Source organism: Helicoverpa zea, chromosome 31 (genome assembly GCF_022581195.2).
Source record: "Helicoverpa zea isolate HzStark_Cry1AcR chromosome 31, ilHelZeax1.1, whole genome shotgun sequence".
NCBI classification, from domain to species: Eukaryota; Metazoa; Arthropoda; class Insecta; order Lepidoptera; family Noctuidae; genus Helicoverpa; species Helicoverpa zea.
Genome location: NC_061482.1, coordinates 1,266,382 through 1,280,029, shown reverse-complemented (window position 1 = coordinate 1,280,029; position 13,648 = coordinate 1,266,382). Strand labels below are relative to the sequence as shown.

At 35.6% G+C, this 13,648-nt stretch overlaps 1 protein-coding gene across 4 annotated transcripts in view; it reads left to right on the top strand.

The window, feature by feature from the left end:
• LOC124644993 (nostrin) overlaps nt 1–13,648 on the top strand; it is a 75,454-nt gene that overhangs the window by 48,738 nt on the left and 13,068 nt on the right. For 2 of the 4 annotated variants that reach the window (XM_047184710.1, XM_047184709.1), the window contains exon 2: nt 5,465–5,681. In XM_047184710.1, coding sequence (XP_047040666.1) covers nt 5,562–5,681 — 120 coding nt within the window. In that variant the 5' untranslated portion in view covers nt 5,465–5,561. Of the gene's footprint in view, nt 1–4,839; nt 4,860–4,920; nt 5,164–5,464; nt 5,682–13,648 lie in introns of those variants that run through there. The other 2 variants (XM_047184712.1, XM_047184711.1) reach the window with 2 other exon arrangements.

Sequence of the window (13,648 nt, the reverse complement as noted above, 5' to 3'; positions counted from 1 at the left end):
CCAAAATCGGAGTCTATAATTAAAATAATCGATTATGTTTTATGATTATACGAATTATAACAAAGATAATGGTGTCCGACCTTCACAGGTCCATAAATGTTAGAGTGTTGTATAGATGATCATCTGAACATCTGTGCTAAGTGCTATTATTTATCATTAAGAGGTCGTGTGTCTGGACGTTACGAAATCGAGTACTTCAACCTGTTTCTATTGCTTACGTAGTATTCGAGTTATTCGAACGATACCTAGTGAGTCCACCAGTAATCGAGTATGAGTATGGGACATCATGATAGCACGTTTTTTATTAAACGGTTTTATTTAGCTCACCCCGTTTGTTTTATTTTATTTATTATTTATTCATTCTTGGGTCAAATTTAGAAATTAAAATTTCAGTGCCTTCCTGTTGTCAGATTGATCTGAAATTTGGTACACACCTTTAATTCCGATGACAATACAATATAGTAATATCAATAACATTGTAAATCCAAGATGGCCGCCGGTACAAAATGGCGGATTACATATTTTTCCACAACCCCCTCAATATGGGTATCAAATGAAAGGGCTACTCAAGTAGAATACTGTCAGCAACCCCAACGGGGCCCAACAGGGCCAAGGCCTGCCTGGGCTGCGGGATTGTCCTAAAGAGTTACCGTGGTCGTGGTACATAAAAGGCCTACGACGAAAAACAACGGTTTTTAGTCAGTAAGAGTCTAGCACTCCCTCACCGCTGCTGACCCATGTATAGAATGAAGAATATTCGGTAGGCATTTTCATTAAATACTAAAAACTAGATAATAAAAAAAACTTTTTACAAAAAAATAAAACCGACTCCCAAAAACACTGAAAAGCAAAAAAAAACTATTCTTAGGTGCATCGGCCTAGAAGTCGGTGTCTAATGGATGTAACTAAGTTTATAACGCCACCGACTTCTAGGCCGATGCACCTAAGAATAGTTTTTTTTTGCTTTTCAGTGTTTTTGGGAGTCGGTTTTATTTTTTTGTAAAAAGTTTTTTATTTTTAGCTTTTCAGTGACAAGCATAGTTGTCACTATCCGCATGTCATATCCGCAGTGGAAAGTTCTCATCAATACGAACAATATAAGCCCAAGCACGAGGTAGTTTACATATTCAATTGTCGAGTTCCCTCGACCTTCGCTGGTCTCCATCATCAGGTCAGCTTCAAACCTTCACTGTTGCAAAGGTCTCGTCAATACGAACAAAATAAGCCCAAACACGAGGTAGTGTTTTACACATTCATTGTTCAAGTTCCCTCGACCTTCTCTGGTCTTCATCATCAGGTCAGCTCCAAGCCTTCACCATTGCATAGTGTTATCAGACATGCGCCTTAGTGTCAAGTTTTTACCTACGTATGCCTACGATTTTCGAAAGTTGCCCTCGATTTCTCAGGGTTTCCATCATCAGATCCTGACCTGGTGACTATGGGACCACCTGGGAGGTAAACCCTATCAAACAAAAAAAAAAATCTTGCAAATCGGTCGAGGCGTCTCTGAGTAATCGGTGAACATACATAAAAAATAAAAATAAAAAAAAATAAAAAAAAAAAGATCCCGACGAATTGAGAACCTCCTCCTTTTTGGGAAGTCGGTTAAAAATCGGTAAAAAAACTTTTAAGTTAAACGGTTTTATATCTTATGTGCACTGAAAAATAAAAAATAAAAAAACAGTTACTTACCTATAAACCTACGTAGGTGGTCGCGGTCATATTAGACTAAAATAAAAACGTGGGGCCCTCTGAAATCCTACCTATGGCAAAGCATATCTTTATACTTTTGGTAGATCGTGAGCTCGGCGTTCGCTGGCGAAGCCGCTACGGCTGATTTATTGATTGTCAAAATCTCCAGTTATGATTATAGTAAGTCGATGCAATCCACACCTATTATACCTCTAGCTAGAAGAAAGTATTACAACAATAGTTACGGAATGGGCCCCACGTTTTTATTTTAGTCTAATATGACCGGGACCACCTACGTAGGTTTATAGGTAAGTAACTGTTTTTTTATTTTTTATTTTTCAGTGCACATAAGATATAAAACCGTTTAACTTAAAAGTTTTTTTTACCGATTTTTTATATCGATGTTTTTTTTGTAAATTGCATTACATATTGTAAGACATAATCATTTTCATATCGATTAAGTGTTTAATCGAGTTGGTTATATACTCGATTGAATACATAATTGAGTGTATGCGAGCGATTTAATCGAATAAAGAGTGATTACTGTGATCAGTATTTAGTTTTAGAGAATGGGAGCTTCTCTACTTAATCATCCGTCTGAATATTTAATGTGCCCATAGCTTTAATAAAAATTTAATCAATTTGGTTGCACTTTTGTTTTGTTTCTTTATCCAGCAAATATCACTTTTCATGAATATTAACGATTTAATATCGATTCTTGAATAAAATCTGTTTTAAAAAATATACGAAACTAAAATTAACACCACACGCGTAGTGCACTTTGGTACGAATCCTATTTTTATAGCTTATGTATTTGCACAAATATAACCTTTACGCTTATTAATTTAGAGTTTAAATTAGCGTGTAAGACATAACTCAGTGTTGATTCTCATCATCCGCGGTACAGCGAAAGTGTATAAAATATCTGAGAAAGAAAAATTGTCAGCGAGTCCACGATCATTAGTATATATTACGCATGAATAACTTGCATAAACATTTAATTTTTGCGCTATTTTAATCATTAATTATACCTACTTTCTTTGGTGTAGAAAATTTTGGTATCTGTTAAATCTGCATTTGAAAATATTAGTGTTAATAAAGTATTAATTTGCATTTTGCGCATGCAACTTAGGTAATTATAATATACTAAACTGCTTATAAATAGTTTTAATATAACAAGCCATACGTTGTAATTTATATTCAAAAAAATGCTGTTCACCTCTCAGAATTATTTAATAAATTAAAAATCTTTAGCTGTCAATAGCTGCAGAGGGTGACTAGACGACATTGGATGGCTAGACAACACAGCTTATTACAAAAATTATGTCAAAATCAAAATACTAACTAGTATGTAGATCTATAATGTACAGGTAAAGACTACATCCCAAAATTAAAATATTTTTTCAAAATGAATGACGAGCGATAAAATATTATGGCTTATGTTTAACTGATCACCAGAAATAGTAACAAATAGCAGACAAAAATAGTAAATGATCACCAAAATGAAACTCGCATTTTAATGTAAAATGATAACCAAAGTTTTAACACTTTGCTATCCCATTTAAGTGAAATTACTCCAAAATAAATCATGCGCAAGCCAAAAATAGTAAATGATCACCAAAATTAAACCACCATTTTAAAGTAAAATGATAACCAAAGTTTTTACATTCTGCTATCCTATTTAAGCAAAATGAGTCCAAATAAATCATTGTTATCCCAAAAGTAGTAAATGATCACCAAAAGTAGTGAATGATCATCAAAATTATACCAGCGTTTTAATATAAAATGATAATCAAAGTTTTTACATCTTGCTATCCTGTTTAAGTAAACTGACTCCAAAAAAATAAGTTCGGCCTGATACAATAAATGTAATTACATTATGGGGACCCTTTTCCTGCACTAGGGTGGAAAATTGTCTATTGCATGCCTCTAAACAGTGCGATAAGAGTGTGTTTTCGAGGGAGTGTATTGAGAAACACATTCTTCTTCTTCTTTCTCCTGCCCTGTTCCCAATTTTACTTGGGGTCGGCGCAATATGTCATTTTCTTCCATTTTCCCCTGTCACTCGTCATACTGACACTCACGCATGCATTGCAAGCCGGACACATAACTTAATATGGCATCATAATACTTTATTTGATAATAAGCCTACATTTTATGGCAATCACAGTGACTTATTTAGGCAAAAATAATACATTAATTTGGTCGTCAAGAGTTGGTGATCATTTACTAAATTTGGTGGTCGAATACAATTTAAAGTGAAGTCGTGACTAAAATAGCTGGTACTATTACATTTTTAGACTTTATTTTTCTGGTGTTCAGTAGATTTTTCTGGTTGCAAAACTAAGGGTATCAAAGCATTTTATGGTGGTCATTATATTTGTTCCCAAATATTATATCTCAGCCTGTTTTATTTAGCCAGCTGTCAACTGTAGAAAACATTCGTTATCATACCTAGGTATATAATTTTCATGAATGGCATCAAGACTCGATCAGTCGATTGCACCTTTATCATATTGCTTAAATTGCAGTAATCACTAGAAAACTCGATTTTGTTTAATTCACTTAAGTTACCGTTGACTCACGAAGCCACGGCGTGTTATACTTACGTCATATTATTACTTAACTTATAATCATTTACTTACTAATGTTATGATTGAACAATACCGTTTTGGTAGCGTCTTAGTAATGAAGCGTAATTTTGGCTTTGTTTATTTTTATCTATTGTAGCGTCTCTGATTGTTTTAACTTACTTAATGTGTAAGTAGCTTTATAGTAAGTAGTTCTTTTTACTTCAGAGTTTTCATTTTTACATCTCTTTCCCACGGTGTCACCTCCTATGGAAACTAATTCACGTACCTAGGGTAGCTTCCAAATGCATATTCAACAGTGGTTCCAAATGGTTCAGCAGTTTCGGATCCTTCTAAAAGGAGTGTCCTCTTTGTAACATTAGTACAAGTACAGACTAAGGAACCATTCATAAATAGTCAGGGCTCCAAAACATTTTTATTCGTGCGGTAACTTCAGAAATGTTTATAAGTCTATAACGGAACTGAAATACGCAAACGTCCGCTTTTCAATCGAAAATCACTTAACAAACATCAATGAAATCCTATACGTTAATACGTTCTCTCAATTCGCACAAATGCTCATAATTATAGGAAACGGTGAGTAAGAATGTTACGCGTCCACAATAGGAAGTGACTCACACATCTTGAGTGCCTAACTGACTATGGACGCGTTTGACGGAATATTACTAGTTATAGTAAAACCATTTAAGTGCCGTATAAAATTTTGATTAATTAATTGCCGAAGACAAGTGATTGTTAGTAGTTGATAAGAATTCATTCATAAATGTGCGTCAATTAAGATTATTTGAGTGCTCATTAAACGGGTGTTTTTATCAACAATCGATTGTTTTGTTGTGGTAGTGGTAAACATCGCTTCTTAAGTGTTTTTGTGCAAAACCAGGTGCCTATGTAACTTTATAAAGTAATACTTCATAAGTATATTTGACTAATTGTGAAGGAAAAACATCGTGAGGAAACCTGGACTTATAAAGCCTAAAAATGATAATTTGTCACCACGGTTCCTTCTTTGTACAAAAACTACCACTGGAAACCAGCTAGGTAGCATCCAAATCGGTGCTTTTGTTTAAGAGCTGCGATGACACATACAGGCATCCATACAAAACCCCTTTTTCAACGACAGTTCTAAAAAAATCAAAGTATTTCAATCCAAATTGCTTACCGCCATCTTTCTCTCATTTCAGAACGTTCAGTGCAATAGGCCGCGACAAAGAACCGTCTTCTAGCAGCCAGGCCACCAGCAGTGATGCATCTCCTCAAGACGAAGAAGCCGAGGGTACCATGAACCGGGAGAACGTCTCCAACAAGATAGCTGCCGGCATGGACCGGTGGCAGAACACTTTGGAAGACATGATCAACCTTCGATCTTCTAATAATACCGTCTTTAAGGATTATTATTGGGTAAGTTACCTTATATTACTAGCTTCTGCCAGCGGTTTCACCCGCATTCCGTGGGAACTTCTGCACGAACCCAGATAAAAAGTAATCTGTAGCCTTCCTCGATAAATGGGCTATCTAACACTGAAACATTTTTAACCGACTTCCCAAAAAGGAGGAGGTTATCAATTCGGCCGGTATGTTTTTTTTTTTTTTTTTTTCTATGTATGTACATCGATTACTCCGAGGTTTATAGACCGATTTACGTGATTCTTTTTTTGTTCGACTCGGAATAGCTGCCAGTTGGTCCCATAGTCATCAGGTCAGGATCTGATGATGGAAACCCTGAGAAATCGAGGGCAACCTTCGAAAGCTGTAGGCATACATAGGGTAAAAACTTGACACTCAGGTGTACGCCTAAAAGCACTATTCAACTGTGAAGATTTGGAGCTGATCTGATGATGGAAACCAGAGAGGGTCGAGGGAACTCGACAACTGAATATGTAAACTACCTCGTGTTTGGGCTTAAATTATTTGTATTGACAAGACCTTTGCAACAGTGAAGGTTTGGAGCTGATCTGATGATGGAGACCAGAGAAAGTAAGTCGAGGGAACTCGACAACTGAATATGTAAAATACCTCGTATTTGGACTTATATTCTTTGTACTGATGAGAACTTCTCACTTGTATGGATAGTGACAACTATTCGTATCACTGAAAAGCTTTAAATAAAAAACTTTTTTACAAAAAAATTAAACCGACTTCCCAAAACACTAAAAAGCAAAAAAAAAAACTATTTTTAGGTGCATCGTCGGCCTAGAAGTCGGTGGCAAAATTAACTTAGTAACATCCATTAGACACCGACTTCTAGGCCGACGATGCACCTAAAAATAGTTTTTTTTTTGCTTTTTAGTGTTTTGGGAAGTCGGTTTTTTCAAATCGAATTAGTAGTTCCTGAGATTAGCGCGTTCAAACAAACAAACAAGCTTTATAGCTTTATTAGTATGTATTTATTAGTTCCGCCCTCGGTTTTATTTGTATTCTAACGTGACTTCTTCCCGCACCAGGAATAAAATGGGCAATGGCAAAGTGCAAAAATGGGCAATATTTTGAAAAATACATACTGAGTTACTTTTTTGCTAAGTTTCGTGCTAATAATTTTGCTAGGTAAGATCTAGGGGTCCCAGAAATAGCTCTTTCTTGAGCAGTGATAATTATTGTTCATACCCTAGTCATTCAAATGATTCTTCGCGCAATCCATTCATCACTAATTTCGTCTGCCTTCTCACAAAATGTGTTGCCTGACATGCAATTGAGGTACTTTCGCTCTTAAACGATTCAAATCTATGACTTACACACTTATATAAACATATAAAAAAACTTTGATTCATTCACTGACTTATAAACAGCTTTTTGATGACACAGAAACAGGAAAAAAAATAAAATTATACCACGATGATGCATAGGTCCGAACTCCGGATTGGCAGTTTGACTAACTACGGCGGTTTTAATAACCTATCTATCTATTGTTTTGCTAATTTAGATAGAATTTTGACATTAGCCCCGTACCTACACCCCATATAATACAAGTAATATCAAAATATATCTTGTGAGTTTAAAGCAACAGACATACATGGCCTTACTACAAAAACTTTAAACCCTGTTTTACACTTGTCTAATAAAATTTTGGCTGCAAAATGAACCATATGTCAACGTCATAATTTGACATTTTTTTAGACAAGGCATAAACTGACGTTTAAAAGTTTTTGTGGTAAGACGGACATTGTTTTGATCGGCCGTAAATTAAGTATTGTTGTTATATATGAACCTACGTTTGCCAATAAACTTACGTGCATAAAAAGTCGTTAAACAAACATCGACACGATTCGATCAAGAGGTAAACACTTGACTTGACCTCAGAGGTCAATAATTAAAGGTCAATGTCACGTTTACTTAAGATAATATCTGGAGCATGAGAACTTTGACAGAAAGTGAAAACTATGGCATCTTCACGCTATGTAAAGTGTGTTTTGTTCGTCATCCCGGAAAACCTGAGGAAAAATAACGTATAGGTGAACAAAGTATTGACGTAAACTATTAAAGTTATATACGTCATTACCTAATTTTAATTAGGTCATATTTAAACATGGCTAACTGTGGTTTGGCGCTTTATTGTTTCAAATGTAGGTGTTTACCTATGTTAAAAATAAAGTTTGTAAAAATCCTTTGCAACCTTTGACTGTTAGATCGAGAATAAAACCTGTCTTTTATTACGGAATAAAATGTGCACTATTGGCACACTACATTATTCTAGCTATAATAATATTAAATGACTTATTATAAGTAGCGTCTTTAGACCGCAAATGTTGAGGAACCAACAAAAAAAAACAGAACTGCCATTCAATTATCAATTCAATTCACTGCATAAAACAAAAAAAACTTCAGTTGATGACTACAGAAAAATAAACAAACCAAATTGAAGACATGTCCAAATGTATGTAATACGTAATTTCTGTAATAGCGTGCTCGTAACGGCGTGCAATCATTGTCTGTATGTACGTAACAACTGCATGCTTCACGGGTTGCTATGGCAACCGATTGCAGTTTGCCCAAATTGCTATTGACTATATAGGTACTTAAGAGCACACTGCATACTTTTAGTCGGCCGATAGTTTGTTAGGGCTGATAAATCAGTATGAAGATGGACAAAGATAGGTACTAGCGAGCCGGTATCAGACCGATTCATTCGGTACTTTGGTTAGAATCTGAATATCCTTTAACCGTCGGTCGACTAAAAGTTTGCAGTCTTAAAGTAACGGTACGACTTTTAACACATACTACATACTCATAATTGTAAAGCAATTGGGGCAAGAATATAGATTAGTTGTTTTTGGACAGGAATTTTGTATATTTAGAACCTTAGAACGTTGATTTTCATTCATGTACTTACATGATGATAATTATGAAATCCTGTTACTTATCTTCCTTCAGGAACTCACAGAAAGCTTTTCCACTCCTTTCGACCTTGATCAGCCAGCTCCAATCTTCATAGATATACTCATTCTTATCAAAAACAGATTAATTTGCAAAATCTAAATATCTAACTATAATTAACTAAAACTTAATCAATAATTAACGAAAATAAAAGACTTCAACCAGTACCGTTAAACAGTAAACAATTTGACAGTCCGTTTGCCGCCTTTTTATCCATGACCATAGACAAAATAAATGAGTTACCAAACTCCATGATTATTACAGTTGAATGTCTTTGACCACAGTTCGACTCTGACTTGATGAAAGTGAAATCACTCTAGGTAATTGGGGTAATAGAAAGAGTGAAGTTTTTTACTTGATTATCAGAAAAACTATGTGAAAGTGTAAGTACCACCATGGATTGCTGAGTATTTATTGCATTTTGATAGAGCGACTAAAATATTGTACCGTAAACACAAACGTAGGACTTTTTTATGTTTTCTTTTTTCGGAAAGTAAGCATAGTTCGTTTATCGTGTTGTTTTAATAGTTTAGTCCTTCTTGAGTCCACTCCCTTCTTTAAGTTTGTTTAGTTTAGGTTCAGCACTTTAAAATATAGGTTAATGACCTGTAGTATTTATACAGCAACAGGCTCGTCTAAAATGGTTCATAGTAAAACAGAGCCCAGTGACATCCCTCCAATTTATATCTATAACAATAAACATAGTTTAGTGACCATAATTCACCTAATTCGGGTTCGGTCCGTTTCCATTTTATAATGCGCGCACTTCCCGGGGCTAGCGGAAGCGTGTGCGCAGTTCCACATTCAAATCAGGCGCACCAGCCATATTGAAATCGATACCACCACACGCTAAACTAAAATGAACCTTATGTGGAATAGTTAGGGTATGTTTTTGATCGTAGTGAAAGCACTGCAAAGAAAGTTATTGTGCGTTTAGTAATGTATGTGTAGGTATAATTTAATTCATTGATGTAAACCACTGAGGCGCGTGACTTGTTCATAAAGGAACGATTTGTTTGTGAACGATGGCTCGACGGTGTAAACTTTTCATTACGACAGCTGATAGAAATTCTGGTAGTAATGTGTGGAGGCGGACGATGAATAAATAAGCATAATATTTTCACTTATATAGCTTCGGTGGTTAAGTAACAGTAATGTTTTAATACTTCTCACGTAGCGCAAGTTAAGCTTAGAAAGATGGCTGTTTCAACTCTCTTTAATTACAACTGGCGGTTCCACTCGTATAATTATTAACATTTCCTTTACGTACTAATACCGCAGAAAATGCTATAAAAATACTGCCTAACTCCGTATTATTTTTTCGCTACACAGGCTAGTCAAATAAATCCTTTTCAAAAGTACGACAGCTGCGGAAAACGGAACGCAACTGCAATGCATCACCTCGTTATCTTTCCGCGAAAGCAGGATTTAATTGAAGGAAATACACGTCGGTAATGTGTTGGCAAATCATCATTATTTACACACCAAGCCGCAAGAAATCACTCGTAAATATATACATGCTTTATATATTGTAATATTTATTTTCGTGTACTGGGCTATGCAATTTCGACGCCCCCTTTTTTACGGGAAATCATAAAATGACTCCTCCCGCTGTTGGTGCAGCTTGATGGAGTCTCTGACTCTTATTGAATAAAACCCACTATGTTACTTCTTAAGCTCTTTTTGTACCAGGGCCTCGGTAACTCACGCGAAAAATCCCACAGAACAAAATCTTCGACCTCTGTACTTCCTTCTCTTTAAGCAGAAAAAAATATATTATCTTAATCAAAAATACATAAAGAAAGGACACATCAATTATTAAAATATGTATTTTCAAAACCAAATCATGTCTCAATGAAAGTTAGACAAACAAACTGAATAAATTAATTATGTATCCATTATCATTAAATACTTAATGAGTGTGAGAAAAAAATCTTTGATTTTGAGGTAACATGCTCAAATATTTATTAACAGTCTACTTGTCCGTATTATATCTTACTTTAGGAAATCCTGAATTACCAAGTAATATTCAGTATTTCATATTGGGGAAAGGAAAATACTTTAGCACCTTATGCACACTTTCCTTCACTTTCTTTCTTTTAAATCCTGATATTTAAAAATAAATAATTCTTAGTCAACAACTAATTTAAGTAAGGTATATACATCATCCTCCCGAGCCTTTTTCCCAACTATGTATGTTGAGGTCTGCTTCCAGTCTAACCGGATGTAGCTGAGTACCAGTGCTTTACAAGGAGCGTCTGCCCTATCTGACCCCCTCAACCCATTTAAGTAACGTATATTGTTATACTGCTTTTTCCTAATATCAGCCTTATGGCTCAATATTAGTGAATAAATCGATCTATTTCAAGAGACCAGGAACTGGCCGCTAACCTAGACATTGTAAACTGAAGTTCATATTAATTAACGCACGCTACTAATTGTTCTAAACAACCCGATTTAGCTGATAGTCCTAATTATTCCGAACTTCCTTCCTACTGGTTATTGGTTACTACAAATTTTATGTTGTAGATAACAAACAGTTAATGTTGTAAGGGCTACAGCGGAAAAATATTTTCCTTCCTCATCATCCTCCGAGCTCTTTTCTCAACTATATTGGGGTCGGCTTCCAGTCTAGCCGGATGTAGCTGAGTAACAGTGGTTTACAAGGAGCGACTGCCCTATCTGACCCCCTCAACCCGGTTACCCGGGCAACCCAATACCCCTTGGTTAGACTGGTGTCAGACTTACTGGCTTCTGACTACCCGTAACGACTGCCAAGTTCAACGACAGCCGGGACCTACAGTTAACGTGCCATCCGAAAAACAACATTTTCCTTCCTAAAGGATATAAAACACAATAGAACATCTATGGAAACTTTTGCCATTTCAGATAAACTAGCCACATATGGGTTTCATTATTTGTTTTGTAATGTAAAGGAAGAATAAAAAACTTTTTACAAAAAAAATAAAACAGACTTCCAAAAACACTAAAAAGCCAAAAAATAATAATTTTAGGTGCATCGGCCTAGAAGTCGGTATCTAACGGATGTCCTTAAGTAAATTTTGCCACCGACTTCTAGGCCGATGCACCTAAAATTATTATTTTTTTGGCTTTTTAGTGTTTTTGGAAGTCGGTTTTATTTTTTTGTAAAAAGTTTTTTATTTTTAGCTTTTTAGTGATAAGAATAGTTGTCACTATCCGCATAACTGGAAAGTTCTCATCAATACGAATAATACAAGCCCAAACACGAGGTAGTTTACATAATCGGTTGTCGAGTTCCCTCGACCTTCTCTGGTCTCCATCATCAGGTCAACTCCAAACCTTCACTGTTGCAAAGGTCTCGTCAATATGAATAATATAAGCCCAAACACGAGAAAGTTAAGATGTGCCGTTTAGGAGTTCCCTCGATCCTCTGTCCTCTCCATCATCGGATCTTCCCTAAACCTCCATAGTATTGTAGTCTCATCAGATATACACATAAATGTAAAGTTTTTACCCCATGCTTGCCTACAATTTTCAAGAGATGCCCTCGATTTCTCAGGGTTTCCACCATCAGATCCTGATCTGATGACGATGGGACCAAATGACAAGCATACCCTTTCAAATAAAAAAATAATTTTTGAAATCGGTCCAGCCGTCATTGAGAAATCGAGTAACAAACATAAAAAAAAAAAATACAGCCGAATTGAGAACCTCCTCCTTTTTTTTGAAGTCGGTTGAAAAGTAGTATTCATCTAAAATCACAACGAAGAAACTGTCGGAATTCAGAAAGTTACGATGTCTGTGATTCTTTGACGAACTCCTGTGGTAAAGCTACAATAGTATATAATAGACATATAAGACATAAGCTAGAATATATCTAGTATCTATTAAATTCTTTACACGTTAATATACAGATTCTTCGTATATTGGAGAGCACGATAAACTGTAGGTCAATCTTTCATTGATCATCTTTTTCAGTCGTTACGGTTAGTCAGAAGCCAGTAAGTCTGGCAAAAGTCTTGCCCGGGTAACTGAGTTGAAGAGATCAGACAGGCAGTCGCTCCTTGTAAAACACTGGTACTCAACTGCATCCGGTTAGACTGGAAGCCGACCCCAACATAGTTGGGAAAAGGCTCGGGAGATGACACGTTTATACAGACCCCAGAGAAATTGATAAGATAAAAACAAAATTGATAAAATTCACAAGTTTGTAGATTTATACATACAAAAGAATCCTTAGGAAGTCAGTAATTAACTCCTAGTACATGTTAAGGTATTAATTTCAATATACTTAGTTATATTCTATAGTAATAATGACTTGTAGCTATCATTATCAGTCTAACTCACGACATCTTAGAACCGTGCCATTGAAATCTCTACCTTATGACTTAGGAAATAGAATTGGTAATCGTTTAATTTGTTGTGGTTTGTGTAACAGCTGGAAGGAAGAAAAACACGTGTAGGTACAGTCGCGGACATTAATAGTTGTGCTATTTGCCACTTCGCATTTGAGTCGTGTAATGTAATCGGTTGCAAAAAATATATGTTCAACATAAAAAAGTCCTAAATAAACTTATAGATTTATCTTTAACTAGCTGCTTTCAAGAGGTTTTACCCGGTTCCGAGGGGAACTTACTCCCGTACCCTATAGGTTACGCACTGTATTTCGTCTCCTATATTGTGTATCCATGATAGTCTAGCTAGCAAATTGGTACTTTAGTTTCGGAGCCTTTAGGGTACAAAAAATCTTTATCCAATATCAATATCCTTAAGCATCCAGTAAGTTTCTCGCAAATATAATATGTACATAAGGTACGAAAGTGGTAAAACCATTATTATCCGCGACTGTCATTGATGGCGACTGTACATACAATGAATGTCGTGATGACGGCAAAGTTAATTGCTAGTGTTGTCGCCGATGTATCACTTTTTACTTGGCTAGCTAACCGAAGATCTCGGTCTCAATGGAAGTCAACATTATTATCTGCGCACATGGAGAATAAAATCACTAGCAG